Source organism: Cygnus olor, chromosome 18 (assembly GCF_009769625.2).
Source record: "Cygnus olor isolate bCygOlo1 chromosome 18, bCygOlo1.pri.v2, whole genome shotgun sequence".
NCBI classification, from domain to species: domain Eukaryota; kingdom Metazoa; phylum Chordata; class Aves; order Anseriformes; family Anatidae; genus Cygnus; species Cygnus olor.
Window position 1 is genome coordinate 10,330,146 of NC_049186.1, and position 16,590 is coordinate 10,346,735.

The window sequence follows — 16,590 nt, forward strand, 5'->3', positions numbered from 1 at the left end:
TAAGAGGAAAATGCTCTTGGCATCTTTTTATTCAAGCCTCATCCTTGGATCTAGTTTGTGTCCTTCACAGCAAGGCCGAGATCCCGGGCAGGCTGAGCCAAGCGTGCCTCCCAGGACACATCCCTCCCCGGGGTGCCCACACCTCGGGGTGCCGCAGCCAGGCCACAGCGTGATCCTCGAAGATCTCCCAAAGAGTTTCTCCTCACAGGCGGAGGAAGCACAATTTGTAGGTGGAAATTACCAGCTATTAAAACGTGCCGCTTGCCTCGCGGGGGTCTCCCCTGCCTCTGAGCACGAGTTCAGGACTTTATGTGTTCAGCTTGGCCCTGTCCGACGTGGGAGCCCCGGGCGGCACGGTGTCGTTGGCCACCACCCTGCCTTCTCCGTAGGTGTCTATGCATTTCCTCACAGCCTTCAGGATAAGCTGGAGCCGCCTGTCCAGAGCCAAGAGATGGGGCTCGGTGAGGACGGGTGCCAGAGGGTCCTGCAGGAGCGATTCCCTCATCACGTCGCTGAGCCGGTACTCGGGCTCCGCCAAGAGCTGCAGTCGCAACCACGTCATCCGCTTTATTCTGGAAGGGAAAGAAATCAGACAGCCTAACGTGAGCTTTTTGCAGCATCCTAGCGAGAACCAGATGTCTTATCAGTAACAGTGCCATGTTCCCAAAGATATTTATGGGGCAGAGGGAGAGGTGAAATGAAGAGCCATATCTTAGCTGGTGATGAATGAGGAAAAGTCTCCTGTCAAAACTGAGCAAAAAGAGAATATTTTCTGGAGCTGACCTAACTGACATCTCACCTTAAGAAGGACTGAGACTTAAATATTTCCCTTTGACGGAAAGCAGGATGAAAAGCTATAATCTTGGAACACTTCTGGGACTGAAACTAAGTATTCTGAAATTATTTACTTAATCCTCAGCAAAAGCGTTTTGATTTCAGCATCTCTATTACTGAAATCGATCGGCAATTTTAATTATTGCCTTTTAAACTTCCGAAAAGTTGCAGCCCACGTTTGTGGAACCAGTCCCACTTAGCTGGGATTTTCAGACGGCAAAAGGCACAGCCAGGAACATTTCAGCCAGGTGCAGAAATTGCCCTTGCACGCCTGTTATTTACCCAGGCCATCCATCAGCACCGGCCTGCTGCCACTGTGCCACGCTCCGGGGAGCCACGTGAGGCACCACGGCCGGCTGCCACCAGGACAGGTGCTTAAAATTGTGCTCACGGGCCTGCCTTGCATGCGTGATCCAGGTGAAGCCACAAAAAAGGACTGGTCCAGCACTAAACCCAGCTCGCTGTCAGAGCGCACGGCTCTGCTGCTGCCGGAGGAGCCCTGCGCGGTCCCTCCCGGCGAGGGGTGACCCTAGGAGTTGCTGTGGGTAAACACCAGCTGTGTTTGCTCTGCGGTGGTGCTCGGAGGTGGAGAACGGGGTAGCCTGACCCTGCAGGGAACAGCTCTTTTAATGCCCTAACAGTTGCATAAGAAATTGGCAGAAGGTGGAAGGGAGCGCGGGATGGAAAGCCTGCCACCAGCTCCTCTCCCCTCCCACACAGCACCGTGAGCCCTCCAGCAGGCTGAAGTGTTGAAGATTTGACCCAGAGCTTTCTAGGGACCTTCTCAGCCAAGAAGATGCATGTGTCAGATTAATTGAGGGCTGTTTTCAGGCTTATCTGCTCCTTGTCTGGGGTTTTGACTCTCGGGAAAGGGACCACTGCACGCCTGCATCTGTGCCACTTTCTGTACTTGGGAGCAGACACGTGGAGGGCACAGACACATCGGTGACCTCTGGACTTGAAGAAACCTTTCCACTTCTTTCCAAACATTTTTGGATGCTCCCCCACACCGAATGGATCGGCTGGTCCAGGAAATAAGGTTTTGTGCGGCTCCCTCAGGCAGCACGAGTCGCTTTTACGCTGTTCTGGGCCAGAGCTGGCTTATTAAAAGGTGCAACTTGCAGGGCTTCTTACTGCTGCCACCAGGAGAACTAAATTAAGGACAGCTTCTGGGGGTTGGATCTGGATGAATAGGAAGGATCTGACCTGTGGCTAGTACTGTTAGGTCAAATTAAGAGGCAGAGTTAATTTGAACCCTGCAAAATAGGAGTTCAGGTGAAGGATTCACTGAGAGCCTGCAATTACAAATGAAAAGTCTCGCTAGGTGCAAATAGCAGTTTTTAAAATTAGATCTGGTAATACAAATGTAGGGGGGGGGAGGGTGCAATTACCGCCCCGAGGCTTAGCTGGAGCAGGTACAGCAAGGAAATAGGTTAGGCATCTCCTAAAGAGAAACCACGGGGAAGAGCAGCTGTTTTCCTGCCTCTGTAATTTAACTTTCAGCTGTTGATTTATGTGAATTAATAAAGGGGCAGCGAAGATAGGATTCAAACAGTCAAATTGATGAGCTTCTCCGTAGTGCCATGGGAAGAAACCTGATTAACTAGCAAAGCTTTTGGATGGAGATTTCTGAGCTTCGTGTCGGGCTGATAGCACCTCATGTCGATGGGCTGGGAAGTGCCAGGCGATGGCTGGAAGGGATCGATCCAGCAGAAAAAGCAGCAAAAGCCCTTCCACGTGCAAGACCAATGCTTCGGTGGGCATTCAAGCATCTTATGCTAGCCTGCTGCTCTGCAAGGCAGCTGTTCACAGGGATTTGGGAACCTCACCTGGGCTTTAGGGTTATTTAGGGGACTCTCAGGGGACAGGGTCCATCAGTGCAGGAAGGACGGTGGTACGACACTGCCTGCAGCACAACAGAGCTTAATGCTGATATCAAAGCTTAATTCCCATTTTGGGGACATCTGGGGGCTTCCATGGTCTGGTATTCAGTCGGCCTCCTCGGCCAGGGTTATGGGGCGAGCTGGGGTGCTGCTGGGGGGCCCAGCCGGGGTGGGGGGACACCGATGTGTCTCGGAAGGACGACGAAGCTGGCACTTACATGCAGCACTGGGTGAGCGGGGCCAGGATGGAGGTTTCGTCGTGGGAATGCCGCCCGAACCTGCGGGTAAGGAGAGAGCTCAGCATGGTGCCGCCTGCCCCAGCCCTCCCTGCTGGCCCTGCAGCCTCCCCGCCTCACCCCCTGGCGTTGTCCAGGTGCAAGAGGAAGCCGTCGTCCCCAAACTTGGTGAACATCTCGTAGTGGTGGCGGTCCATGTTCCCTGGCAAAGGGGAGACACGGGAGCAGAGTTTCCCTTGCAAGTGCCTGAGTGATTTGTCTGAACTGCCTGCGTTTTCTTTCCAATCTATGCAAAATGCTCGCTGGAAGTGTCCGAGACACTTGCAGCTGCTGCCCTGCTCCCCTGGAGCCCCCTGGAGTTGACTGGGGTGGGTCTGGAGGTGCCCCGTGCCTGCTCACCATTAGGGGCTGCCTTGTCTGGCGGTGGGGAGGAGAGGCAGCCCGCGGGCAGCATGCCCGAAACCCTCCCTGGAGCAGCAGGGATGGCTCCAGGAAACCCTGCGGTGGGGCAGGGAGGAGGGAGCGCTGCCGAAGGCCCCCGTGGAAGGAAGAACGTTGTTGCCCCGTTCATCCTACCTATTAGGAAGTCAAATATAGCCATGTCGACGATGTTCAGCAGCCGGTTGCCGCTGCTGTAGGGGTAGATCTCCTTCACGGTGTCACAGTAGAGCGGATTCACCTCCCACCTGCAGGAGACCGAGGGGAAGGGGGGATGCCCTCAGTGGTGGGATGGACGCCTCGGCCCTGCTGCTGGAACCACGTCTTTGCCAGGCAGGGATGCTCCTGAGTGCAGGGCTGCGGCCTCCATCGCTGCCTTCGCCCTCCTTCCTCGGGCATGCAGGGAGGCTGGAGTGGTCGGGCCCAGGGGCCAGATCTGAACCTGGCCTTGCTGCCTCTGCCCGGCCTCCAGCCTCCGTTTGACAGTTCATAGAATCACAGAATCATAGAATCACAGAATCAGAGAATATCCCGAGTTGGAAGGGACCCATAAGGGTCATCGAGTCCAGCTCCTGGCCCCACATAGGTCTATCCAAAATTCAGACCATATGACTGAGAGCACAGTCCAAACACTTTGTAAACTCCGACAGGCTTGGTGCTGTGACTACGTCCCTGGGGAGCCTGTTCCAGTGCCCGACAGCCCTCCCAGTGAAGAACCTCTTCCTGATGCCCAGCCTGAACCTCCCCTGTCGCAGCTTGACACCATTCCCTCGGGTCCTGTCACTGGTCACTAAAGAGAACAGATCAGTGCCTGCCCCTCTGCTCTCCCTCATGAAGAAGTTGTAGGCCGCCATGAGGCCTCCCCTCAGCCTCCTCTTTTCCAGGCTGAACAGGCCTAGTGAAAGGCCTAATTGGACCCGATGGTCTTTGCAGGACCCTCCCAGCTGGAGCTGCTCCCTCCTCTTCACTGTCTGCCCGCCCGCGTCCTGCTCATTCTCCTCCCCCTGCACCCCCTGAAACGCAGATATGGAAGCGGCAGCATTTACCCACTTACTCCTCTTTTCCATCAAACGAGTAGGACCGGATCCAGGGGTTTGGGATGGAGAGTCGTGGCGCCAGGTTGAGGGAGGGCAGGAAGGCGGAGAGGGACCCCTCCAGGAGGTGAGGGTTCCCGCACACCGCGTACTCCGTCTTGCACATGTAGGGGCACTTGGCGAAGAAGCACACGTTGCTGGCTGCAGGGAACAGAGGAGAGCTGGGGGAAGGTGCTGTGAGGTGTGGGAGGCTGCAGAGGAGCCCGGACTGACCCCAGCCCCATCACGCCATGGGTACTGGGCATCTGTAACCATAAACTGGACGTGAACTGCCAAATCATGCAGGATACCTGCATTTTGGTCGATGGACAGTCCATGCCAAGGGAAAGGTTGCAAAAAGCAGGCAGATAAGAGAGCTCAACTCCGTTCCTGCACAGCAGTCGCTCTTCCACCCGTCAGGCCCGAGCCGCCCGCAGCCCCAGCTCGTGCAGCCGAGTGCTCGCCTACCTGGCGAGACGAAGAAAACGCTCTGCAGGACTTCGTTCTTGGTGACCTCCAGGATCTCCTTGGTGACGTTGATCAACCTCCCGACGGTGGGGGGCACCCGGCGGAAATCCAGGATCCTGCATGGGGAAAGGGACGTGAGCGCACCGGACGGCAAGGCAGGGCGGCGGGCACTGCCTGCATCCCTCCTGTTCACAAACCATTGGTCTTCGTCCCCCTGTTTCTGCCGTGACTGCACCCAAATGGATGTTTTCCCCCTGGCTTCTTTCTAGCAAATAGCCAGGATCGTTTTACCCTCTGCAATAAAACGAGGCTGAGTTTTATTCTGGTATGTTAATAGCTGTCGCCTGGGACAATCTGGATGTTCTCCAGGATTTGTGTCTTTTCCCTAACCAGTTGCTCCTGTCTCCTTGCGTGCAAGCCCTGTCTTTTGGGAGGCAGACGAGCCCTCGGGGCCTTTCTGCAAGGTGGGTGCTGAGCATCGAGGCACTGACCCTGGTGCCAAGCAGCTGGGACGGGGGGCAGAGAGGGGGCTTGCCCCACTCAGAGGGGCTCACTCCCAGCTGCTCCATCTCACACGGTCTTAAAAAAAAACAGGGCCCGGGGCAGGAAGACATTCACGTCTGAGAATGGAAAACCTCTGCTGATTGCTGAGTCAGCACCACTGGGCAAAACGGCCGATGCTGTGCCCTGCTCCTTGGGCAATGCCCTCCGCTTCCGAGAAGCAGGCACGAAATGGGATTTGGCCTGTTACTTACTGAGCAGTGTTTAAGGGGAAAAAAGTGATTTGCTCTCATCTAGCACCTTTCAGCTCTAGAAACTGCAAAGCGCTTCAGAAAAGCAGGCCTCCCTCCTTTTGCTGGTGGTGAAGCTGGGGTGCAGGGAGGAGAGTGGCAGGAGCCGAGCGGGGTCACACCAGGGAGCAGGGCCGCGCCAGGAGCTGGGCTCTGCAGCAGGGATCGCTTCCCCGCAGTGCTTGAGAGTTTCCCCACAGAGAGGAAAAGGCTGCTGCCCTCCTCTTCTAACCAGGGCGTTTTTGATTTTATTAAATACAAAGGTTGCTGGGAAAGGGTGCCAGGTTAATTGCTCGTTAGCTGAGGGCTCGAAGCCGCATGGCTGCGCTTTAGCTCAGCCACGAGCCTGGGCTGCGGCGTGCGAGCCCCTCACCAGGAAGGGGTCGGGGCTGTACCAGAGCCCAGCTGCAGCCTGCACAGCCCCTTCCAGCCTGCTCCCCAAGGCAAACGTGTGTCCTGGGCTTCTGCTGGGGACTGTTCCCAAATAACACGCCAGCTCCCACCACGGTGCCTGCAGAGCAGCCGCTGATCTCTGGCCCAGCAGCTCAGCAGGGCTAAGCATGGCTCCAAGCTGCCCGCGGGCACAGCACCCGGCAGCCCGTACCTGTCGAGGTGGAAGGCGGCGATCTCTGCATTGTGCCGCTGGAAGTCGACGAAGTAGAAGAAATCCTCAGGTGTCTCTTCATCGCGCTTCTGCCTGGAAGAGATCAGGGGGTGAGCATGGGGCGAGCACGGGGAGCTGCACACCCAGCTCCAGGGCAGGTGCAGGGCACCCTGGGGAATCCAGGGAGAAAAGAGGGAAAACAGCCCGCTGGGGAAAGGATGCACAGTCCCTAATGGAAAAACAGCCAGCTGGTGGGAAAAAAGCACCCTGAGGTCCTTCGCTGTCTGGCATCTACCAAACAAGACATTTCCAGCGTCAGTAACCAGCGTGGGAACATCGGCATTTATCTGCAGATCTCTGGGAGGGCGCAAGCAGCCAGCAGTAATTACAGGTAGCTTCTGCTGAGCTAAGGAGACGAGATGTGGATGTGCACAGCCGACCTTGCCAAGGATGCCCACACCTCTCGCTGCCCTCTCTGCAGCAAACCCCTGTGCCCGCTGCTCGTTGTGTGGTGTTTCCCAGATGGATGATGCTGATAAATCCACTACGGTTCAGCTCCTTGCTTGGTGGCCAAGTGGGGCTGCTGGGGGGGCAGCGGGGGGCTCTGCCTTACCTCATGGGCTTGAACATGGCTTTCCCAAAGTCCTGGAACCTGAGGACCAGCTTCAGGTGCACGCCGCTGGGTTTCACGACTGGGGAGGAAATTAAACTGGCTTAAATAGGAGGGCGAGGGGCTTGGCACTGCCTGGCGAAGGGCGCCTTTGCCAAGGGTAGGGCAGAGGAGCTGGAAAGGGGGGGGGGTCCCAGCGTCACCCTGCCCGGCTGGGTGAAGTGATGACATGCGGGGATGTTTGGTGCGGGCTGGCAGGGACAGCGGGGACCCGAGGGAACTCACTCACTCTGGCTGCAGTCGCAGGCTCCCAGCAGAGCTTTCTCGTCCTGGCTGTAGTCTGCAAGGGCAGGGGGAGCGGTGAGGAAGGGGCCGTGCAGGGCTCGCCCTCCTGCTGCCCACCCCCTGCACGACCACAGCTCCCTGCAGCCTGTTGGGATGAGCTGCAATGCAACAGGCCCGCAGCGTGGCACAGAGGTGCACCAAAAATCCTGGAGAAATGACCCCAGCCAAGCCCCTCCTTCCATCTCAAGGCAAAGTAACAACAACCCCACAGCACAAAACCCACGGGGAAGCCAGTGCAGGGCTCGAAGCATCCCCCAGCAGGACGGATCCTCCTGCCCTGGTAGCAGAAGAGAACCTGGCGGGGCTGAAGCCACCAACCCCGGGTGCAGGGCCTGTCCCCATCCCCGTGCCGGGACGCAGCTCACCGGCACTGACGGTGGAGAAGTCCCGCATGTCGCGGAGCAGCCTGCTGACGGCGGGGCTGGAGCGAGGGTAGAGCCCATCCCGGCTGATGCCCAGGTGGAACTGGAGCCAGCTGGCCTCCGGCCGCAGCGGCAGCAGCGTGGCCGGGGACGTCAGGTTGAGCTCCTCCCTGTACAGCTTGTGTCTCCTGCAAGAGAGCAGGAGTGGGGTGATGAGGACGAGCCGCAGGATGGAAATCCTCGGTGCCGGGGGGGGGGGGGTGTCGCAGTCTTATGGGGTGGGTATGGTGCTGCTCGAGGGGAAACTGAGGCAGGGGGCTGGCTGCAGCGTGCCTCAGGCCTCAGCGGTGCTCTGTAGCTCCCAGCACATCTGTGGAAGCTCGGGGAAAAGTCCCTTGTGGACACAGGACCTGAGAAGCCCCGTTGTCTTCTCCTTGCCCCGTCAGGACCAAGAGGGGCATCAGGGCATGCCTGGAGCTAACCTGGGACTCCAGCAGCGCCAGAGGCAGGCTGTGTGATGGGGAAATGCTCCCTGGAGCCGGGGTTGGGGTGTGACGGGGATAACGGGGGGGGTGTGACGGGGTAGCTGGGGGCTTGGCTGCTCCGTGAGGTGTCTGGAGAGCCCGGGAGAACAACGGGGGCTTGTCCTCCACAGAGGATTTTCTTTACCATCACTGCATCTACGCCAGAGCTTTTTCCCGAGCCCAGAGGTCCCAGGCAGCAGGGCTGGCATGTCAGGAAAATCGCCGGGGCCTGAAATTGCCTCCCGAGGGCCTGCGGCCTGTGCTTTAGTGAACAGGGAGGCTGGAGGCCGCCCGGCAGCATCCTGCCCAGGACCTCGTAAATTTGGGGTTGAATCCGTCCCTGTCCTGGTGGATGGAGCCATGGGGGCCTCCTGGGTGCTGCAGCAAACCCAGGAGATCTCCACAAGCCACCAGCATTTCCCTCACGTTTGGAACATTGGTGGTTTGGCCCCAAACTTTGCTAAACTGCCACCAAAAGTCACTCATCCACCCAGCAGGGGACACAGCGTTAGCTTCTCATTAACGCCGGCAGAGCCTGCAAATACAGGCCTGGCAGAGGGAAATCGAAGTCCGTTTTGCTCTGAAAATGCCGAGACACAGCAGGGAGGGCAAACAGGGGGCTGATAACGAGTGGTTCATTAACCCGGGGCCTGGGACGGAGGAGGCAGGGAGGTGCCAAGCGCCTCTATCCCTGAGCAGGGCAGGAGGCAGTGGGTTTTGTGGGGCTGTCCCATCTTTTGTGAGGTTGTCCCATCTGCCTTCTCCACCCAAGCACGTTTGGTGGTGGGTCCACAAGGTTCCTCCCCATGCTGAGGGACCCGCCTCGGTACCAGCTGGGGAGAAATGGAGGGAAGGGAGCGACGTGCCAACCCATGCAGCAAGCAGGGGGTCGGGGCAGCCCGTTCCCTCTCTGAATTTGCGTTGGGATTTTGGGTCAGATGGACCAGCTCAGCCAGAGGCACTCAGCCACATGCACGCAGCCAGCATGCATCCCCAGACCGGGACAGAAAAGACCCCGGTGTCCGTTTTGGGGAATGACTCAGGAATTTTCCCCCGGGAATTTCCCTGCCCGAATATTTTACCATATTTGCTCTCCCGCTTCCCATGCAGGCAGCCCGTTCCCCCCCGGGGTGGCGGTGAGCAACACATTACTGATGGGGAAAAAATGCAGCAGTTGGGCAAGGGAAGGCGGCTCGCAGCCGGCAGCTCTGGCCCCGCCGTACAGCGGGCACGGTGCTGCAGGGCCCGCGGCCCCCTGCAAGCCTTGAAACCCAAAACACGGCTCCCTCGGCCTCTCCTGTCCCCCCAGGATTCCAGAAATATTTCCCTGTAAGAGCAGAGCTCTGCAAAAGACATAATAATGTTAAAAAAAAAAAAAAAAAAAAAAAAAGGGTTCATTTATAGCTTGCTATAAATAGCCCCGGGGTTGCCCAGGCTTTGTGCTCAGCCGGATCCAGCAGCAGAAGGCCAGGGCCGCGAGGGGCACGGCGTGGGGTGACACCGGGCTTGGGGTACTGGTGTCTGCTGGCCCCGGTGTCCCCGTGCCACCGGGCTCTGACCACGGGCAGGGCTGGTCCCGCTGGCACTGAGCAGGATACAGAGTTTGGGGCATATCCTTCGAGGATAAAAATAAGCTCTGGAGTTTTTCAGCAGGTTGTTTTGTCTGTTTGGAAGAGGCACGGCTGTTTCTTTGCTCTTCCCTTCCTCTACCTCCACCAGCCTCTGCAGATGGCTGGCATCCTGCAGCTCTGTTCCTCACCCGATGCCAGGGGAAGGCAATGGGACGGGCAGTGAGCGCTGTGCGCGGGTAGGATGCACCTTGCCGTGCTCCCCTCGCGTCACGTATCCCAACTGTGCCACATCCTGGGGCCACGCCACAGACTGGCAGAGTCCCAGACCGATTTATTCCCATCCAGCTACAAAAACAAAGGCAGTCGTGCCATGCGGTAGGTACGGGGTTGGGCTGCAGCTGGCCCCACTCGACGGGAGCACCCGGGCACGCTGAGGGATGTGCTAGGGGCCAGGCCTAGGTGCAGAAACATTTCTATGCTTCAGAAAAGTTTCTGTGGTGTAGAAACGAGTCCCATGTCCTGTTCATGGACGGGGTGGCCAACAGGCACTGGGTTCTGACCCTGTTCCGTAGATGCAGTCATACCTTGGGGCGGGCTGGGGAAGGCAGGCACAGCCCTCACCTACACTGTGCAGCAGCTCCACCAAACCCACGGACCAGGAGGGAAAGCCAAGGGCTTCCGACCCCCAGGGGACACCGCTGTCACCCCTGGGCAGCCAGAGGGACGTCTCCCACGGCAGGGAGGATGCGGGCCGTGCAGTGCTTCTGGCCTCCTGGAGCCATAAATTCATCTGTGCCCGCAGCAATGAATGGTCTTACGAAACGCACCAGCCCTGGCAAGTGCCTCCTCATTCTGCGCTCAGTTTGCAGCACCAAGGAAAGGAGAGGCTGGGTGTTAGCTCGGCCCCAGCCCGCTCCCTGTTTACGAGCACCATATATTTTATTTCCAAGTGGCTGAGGCGCGATCAATACGCTGCCCCCTTCTTCCCAGAGGTGCAAAGCGAAGTCAAACAAGGGCACACGGCCCCGCAGATCTCCTCCCGGCTGCAGAACGGCCAAACCTCCGAGCACAAGGCAACGCGCGGCCACGGCGTCAGCGCCAAGAGCGCTTTTAAACAAAGCAGTAAATAACGGAGGGAAACGCAGCCTTCTGACCAAAGAGCAGGGGCCGTCCTGCAGGCTGGGCTGCAAATCACACCAGCGCTGCTGCGAGCACCTGGCCTCGCGTGCTCTTCTGACGGTGCGTAGGAAGCCTGGTGCTGGCCATGTCCCCCCTCCCCGTGGTCCCATCCTGCTTCCCAAATCCTAGCGCGTTCCCGAGGCGTTGCTCAGCCTCGGGTGCTGTGCCCAGCCCGGTCCCCGGGATGCTCACCATCACTGCCAAGTTGTGCTCTGTGCTGAAAGCCCAGCTCGGCACCCACTCGCCCTGCGCCTCCCCACCGCTCCATGGGTTTGAGGGGATCCCGGGGAGGCTTCGTCCTCCCTCGGGCCGCCTCCGGCAAGGGCAGAGCCTCTTGGGGCCCCGACCCTGCCCAGAGCATGGGGCAGCTCCAACCCTGCCACCACCGCGTCCCCGCGGCTCTCCCCACCACTTTGTGCACGTTTTGTTATTTTCAGTTGCTGCTGTTTAAGCGATGAGTCCAAGGGCAGCCGGCGGTGCCCCGTGCATTAATGGGTTTGCTTTTGGCTGCGGCTCTGTTCGGAGCTTGGCAGCGGTGCAGCGGGCACGGGAAGGGCCGTGCTGGGCTCTGCTGGGACACGGCGGGGTCTGGGGGCGGACAGTGGCCCCTCCTGCCCTGCCTGGTTTTGGAGCGGGGAGCAGCGGGGTTGCTGCCCGTTACCCAGCTCCCCGCCCAGCTTCTCGTGCGCTGGGAGCATTGCAAAGCCGTGTGCTCATCGCCTGCAGCCCCCCCGCCGCTCGCTGTCCCACCCAGCTGATGTAAAAACCCGTTTCCAGCACTGCCTCGCCCCGTCCCCAGTCACATCCCCAGCACGGGCAGCGAGAGAAAGAGGAGGCCGGTGGGGCGAAGGGAAGAGCGGGGATGCAGGGGATGCTGTCTGCTTCCAGCTGGGACACGGGGACACGGCCATCCTGTGAGGGGTTAGGGGCAGGGGCCACGCTCGGAGCTGGTGCCCACAGTCACCGTCCCTCCGGAGACAGCGCCATGCCAGGAGCTGGGGACGGGGACAGGGGAAGTTTTCCCACGACCATGGCTGGGGCTGGGAGGGGCAGCAAGACGAGGGCTGTGCTGGGAGAGCGGCTCAGAGCTGGGAGTCGTTTTCTGGCTAAAAGTCAAAGCCTCCACTCCTTCTCTTGCAGCAGAGAAGTTGGCAAGGGGAGCAGGAGAGGGGCTGGACGGGCAGCCAGCACCCCGGCACCGCTATCGCAGACCACAGCGATAGTCGGGGGCTCTGGCTGTCACCCAGCCCAGGGGTTGCTGGGCGCAAGGAGCCGGCTCTGGGCTTCACCTGGGGGCTGTCGCTGTTTGGTCCCCAAGCTGTAAAGGTGGCACGGAGCAGAGAGGCACTTATCCCCAGGGTGACACAGCTGGAAGGGTCTCATCCTTCACCTCCTCGCCTCCCCCAGCAGAGCAGCAGGGACCCCAGGAAGCCCCCAGGCACGGCCCCACATGCCCTTGGGTGCTTTGGAGAAGGAAATCGGGGAGGATGAGGGGGCTGCGAGCCAGGAGGGGGGCACAAAATGGGCCACCGAGAGGGTGCTGGGGGGAGCCACGGGGTGTGCGTCCAGGTAGGGGCACCTGGGCGAGGGATACCTGGGGGGTGCCCATGCAGGGGGTGGTGGGGAGGGGTGCTTGGGGATAGGGTACCTGGCGATGGGTACCTAGAGATGGGTGCTGGGGACGGGGTGATGGGGATGGGGTAGCTGGGGATGGGTATCCAGAGATGGGTGCCCAGGGATGGGTACTTGGGGATGGGTATCCGGGGATGGGTATCCGGAGATGGAGTTCCCAAAGATGGATAGCTGGAGATGGGTGCCCAGAAACGGGTACCTGGAGATGGGGTTCCTGGGGATGGGGTACCTGGAGATGGGTACCCAGAGATGGGGGCCAGGGATGGGTGCCCAGAAATGGGTACCTGGAGATGGGGTTCCTGGAGATGGGTGCCCAGAAATGGGTGCTAGGGATGGGTGCCAGAGATAAGACACCCAGAGATGGAGTTCCCAGAGATGGGTGCCAGGGATGGGTGCCAGGGATGGGGTTCCCGGAGATGGGTACCCAGAGATGGGTGCCAGGGATAGGTGCCAGGGATGGGTACCTGGGGATGGGAATCTGGGGATGGGATTCGCAGAGAGGGGTGCCCGGAGATGGATGCACGGATAATGGGTGCCAGGGATGGGTACCCAGGGATGGGGTTCCCAGAGGTGGGTGCCGGGGCTGGATCCCCAGATCCGGGCGCCGGGAGCCGGGTGCCAGGGCCGGGTTTGCGGGGGCCGGGTGCCGCGGCGGCGGGACGCACCTGTTCCAGCGGGCCGCCTTCCGCCGGTAGTAGCGCAGGGCTTCGCGGGCGCCCAGCAGCGGCTCTGCGGGGCCGCGGGGCGCGGCGGCGCGGTACAGCGGGTGCCCGAAGAGGCGCCGCAGCGCGGAGGCGGCGCGGCCGCGGGGCGGCGGCGGCGGGGCGGGGGCGGCGGCGGCGGCGGGGCGAGGGGGGCGGCAGGGGCAGCCCGGACCCCCCGGTCCCCCCGGAGCCAGCTCCCTGCGCACCCTCGGCCAGAGGTGGAAGTAGAGGTCTGCGGCCAGCAGCGCCCCGAGCAGCAGCAGCACGGCCGGCCGGTCCCGCCTCGGTCCCGGCATGGCCGGCGAGGGGAGCCGGGAGGCACCCGGTTGGGGTTTAATTTTTTTTTTATTTTTTTATTTTTCTTCTTCTTCTTCTTCTTCTTCTTCTTCTTATTTTTGGAGGGGGGGTGAGGGGGGGGGGGGGGAATCAGCAGCCCTGCCCCAGCCGCCGCCGCCGCCGCCGCCTCCTCCCGGTGCAGGACGCGGGGGGGAGCCCGAGCGGCGGAGCGGGGCGTGCGGGCACCTCGGGGCGGGGAGCGGGCAGGGCGCTGGGGGCCGGCCCCCGCCGCGGGGAGAGGCCGGGGCGGGGAGAAAGGGAGAGAGGGGGGCCCGGGGAGCTGCCCCCCAAACCTCTGTCCCCACCCCCGGTCCCGTTTTCCCGAAAGCGGAGGCTGCTGGAGGGGAGCGGGGCGCGGACCCCTAGGGGTGCTGGGGGGTCCTGGGGGGTGCTGGAGGGTCCTGGGGGGTGCTGAGGGGTCTTGGGGGGTGCTGGAGGGTCCCGAGGGGTCCTGGGGGGTCCTGGGAGACACGGGGCTGGGGGCGAGGTGTGGGTGCAGAGCGGGCAGCCCCCCAGCTGCGCTGCGGCCCCTCCACCGTGCTGCTGGCACACGGCTCCCCCTCGGCTTTTATTTCTGTAAGGACTTAAAAAAAGTAAAAAGACTCGAGGAAGCTTGCCCCGGCAGTTTGCTCCAAGAGGCTCGCGGTGGGAACGTGCTGGGACGGGCTGTGGGAGCACTGGGAACTGCCGGGGGACGTCCAGGGGGCCGGAGAGCCCCGGGGTGAGGCTTGGGGGTGCCAGCACGGAGCAGGTTGAGAAGCACCAGGCCAAGGGAGGGAGATGGAGGAGAAACTGGCTGTAAACAAAGGGAGCGTGACCAGACTAGCCTGGCTCCGGCGCTCTGCTGAAGGGAGAACAAAAAATAAACTGCAGAAAGAGGGAAAGTCAAGTAGGTCTTCAGCTGCCTGGAGCAGAGTTCAGCTTTCCTCGCAGCGTTGTGAAGGGAGGCTCTGGGACCTGTGCTGGGATCGGGGAGTTTGGGCCACGCAAACGGGCATCCATCGGCGGAGCTGTTGGCCAAGCAAACGTCCTGGAGCCTGCGGTGCTCCTTCTGCAGGAGCTGGTCCCCTGGGGGGTGGCTGGAGGGCCCTGGGGGCGCATCTGTCCCCGAGCGTGCTGTGGGCATGGCACGGGCTCCTGTCCGCAGCCCAGTCCCCACGAGCCTGCCGAAGTGCCTTCCTGTGCCCCTCCGCCTCCCCTCCCTCTCTTCGTCTTCGGAAGACGCTGGTTCATATTCTGCACATCTGCTGGTTCATATTCTCCTGCAGAAATGCAATTTCAGAATTGCTCTGCTCCATTCTTCTGATATTTGAAGCTTTGGGGCTTAAGCTTTTGGGGGGCTCACTTTGTTTTCTATGATACCGAGTTTTCTGTATTTTCCACAGTATGTCAGAAAACTACAGGCACAAACCTCGGCTGAACACGAGGGTGCAAACCATCCTCAAACCAGTCTCATAATAATCCCAATAATAAGCAATGGCCTGTGAATAACAATAGGACTTTTTTTTTTCCCCGTTTTTGTTTAAAAAAGAGATTATCCAGCTGAAGTTAACAAAATCTGGAGTTGAACATGCCGGAATGAATCACCGGGAACAAACACGGGTCCCTCAACGTGAGCCCGTTGAAAGCCTCCATTGATTCGCTTTAAACTCATAGACCAACTTTGACAAACTCTCCATCAAAACTGCCTAATGCTTGTTTCGTTCTTAATCCTCCCTGAGCTGCTGCCCGCTGCTAATCTCTGCCAGAAACCACTATTAAATCTTTCCTGGTTCGCAACGCTAGTTCTGAGCAACTGCACCGGGAGAAAAACCATCAGCTGGGCCCGCGTCTTTGTGCTATTTGCGTGCTCTGCAGGAAGATCGTTTAGTTTCTAATGAGACTAATTAAAAAGAAACAAAAAATAATAAATCGATTCCATTAATCTGTACTAAATTGAAGCCCTGCGGTCCTTCCCAAAGTGGTAGTGACTGCCAGCTCCGCACGCACTGGAATGCCAAATTATCACTCTCATTATTATTTAATGCTACCAGGGCCTTGCTGCCACAGCCCCAAATTTTTGTCGTAGCTTTTTTTCCTGGGCACAGCCTGCTCCTGCTGCCTGTTGGGGCCGATAGGTTTGCACCTGTGGGATTTGGGATTTGCAGGACGGGGCCATTCCTGCGGGAATGCCTTATTTGTTAGCCCATTTGTTGTGCCCCGCAGGGTGCTCGGATCAAGCTCCCTCTGCCTTCGTCCCACCTCTGGCACTGATTTCAACCCAGGTCTCTTTTGAATCTCCAACACAAGAAGCAGTGAACGAGGAGACCCCATTTCTTGGGTCAGTGCTGGTGCTGCCTCCCCCGGGCACGGAGGCACCGGGTTGCCCCATGGTGCTCAGCCGAGCGGAGGGAGACGGGGGAGATGTGTTCCCAAACCTAACCTGCAAAACCTGCTTTGGTAGGACCCGGACAGCTAAAGAGGAATCAAATTACCATTTGGAATTGCCGTGAGATAATTGGCCTCATTTACTATTTTAAGATCGAAGAAAAGGCTCCCTCCTCCAGACAGTTGCAATGGAGAAATATTCAGGCGTAGATGATGTCCCCAAACATATCATTAAAGCTTTAAATAAATGTGCAGTGACATCCTGTGTTAAGAAGGACTTCCTTTCTATTTTGGAGACTAACCAGCAGGTCATTTGCAAAGTCATTTTTTAATAAACAAAATATTTTCCTCTTTTTTATAACAAAAGATTTTCCCTTGTAATTTTTTTTTTTTTTAAGGTATTGGGAAATGTATGTACTTTGAATTCTTTCACACATTGCTGACTTTAAAATGATCTTCTTCAGAGATGCGTCTTGCTTGCCAGAAGGTAAATGCCTCTGCCTGCCGCTCCTTCCTCTCTCTGCTGGAAATGCCACAGAAATGACCCAGGCCAACCCCGCTGATTGTAATATTTGCAGAAGGGAGAAGGAGATGAGAACTGTTCTTTTCTCCCCGTCTCATTAATTACTGGGA

At 58.9% G+C, this 16,590-nt stretch overlaps 1 protein-coding gene across 1 annotated transcript; it reads right to left on the reverse strand.

The window, feature by feature from the left end:
• On the reverse strand, positions 1-13,578 carry FAM20A (FAM20A golgi associated secretory pathway pseudokinase). Its single transcript, XM_040530181.1, has 11 exons — positions 13,216-13,578; positions 7,648-7,832; positions 7,227-7,277; positions 6,941-7,019; positions 6,328-6,420; positions 4,933-5,048; positions 4,446-4,626; positions 3,530-3,639; positions 3,074-3,155; positions 2,936-2,995; positions 1-572 (listed from the first exon to the last, which is right to left on the reverse strand). Exons 1-11 carry the CDS (start codon positions 13,548-13,550, stop codon positions 308-310), a joined length of 1,557 nt encoding a protein of 518 aa, XP_040386115.1. The 5' UTR covers positions 13,551-13,578; the 3' UTR covers positions 1-307.
• Positions 13,579-16,590: the final 3,012 nt, after the last annotated feature.

Bases quoted from the DNA above. Each gene is read 5' to 3' on its own strand.
- FAM20A (XM_040530181.1), bottom strand. From the start codon at position 13,550: ATGCCGGGACCGAGGCGGGACCGGCCGGCCGTGCTGCTGCTGCTCGGG. The intron at 7,020-7,226 runs GTGAGTGAGTTC...TTTCCTCCCCAG, and splicing joins AGCCTGCGACTGCAGCCAGA to TCGTGAAACCCAGCGGCGTG. The intron at 3,156-3,529 runs GTAGGATGAACG...CCCCTTTGCCAG, and splicing joins TATATTTGACTTCCTAATAG to GGAACATGGACCGCCACCAC.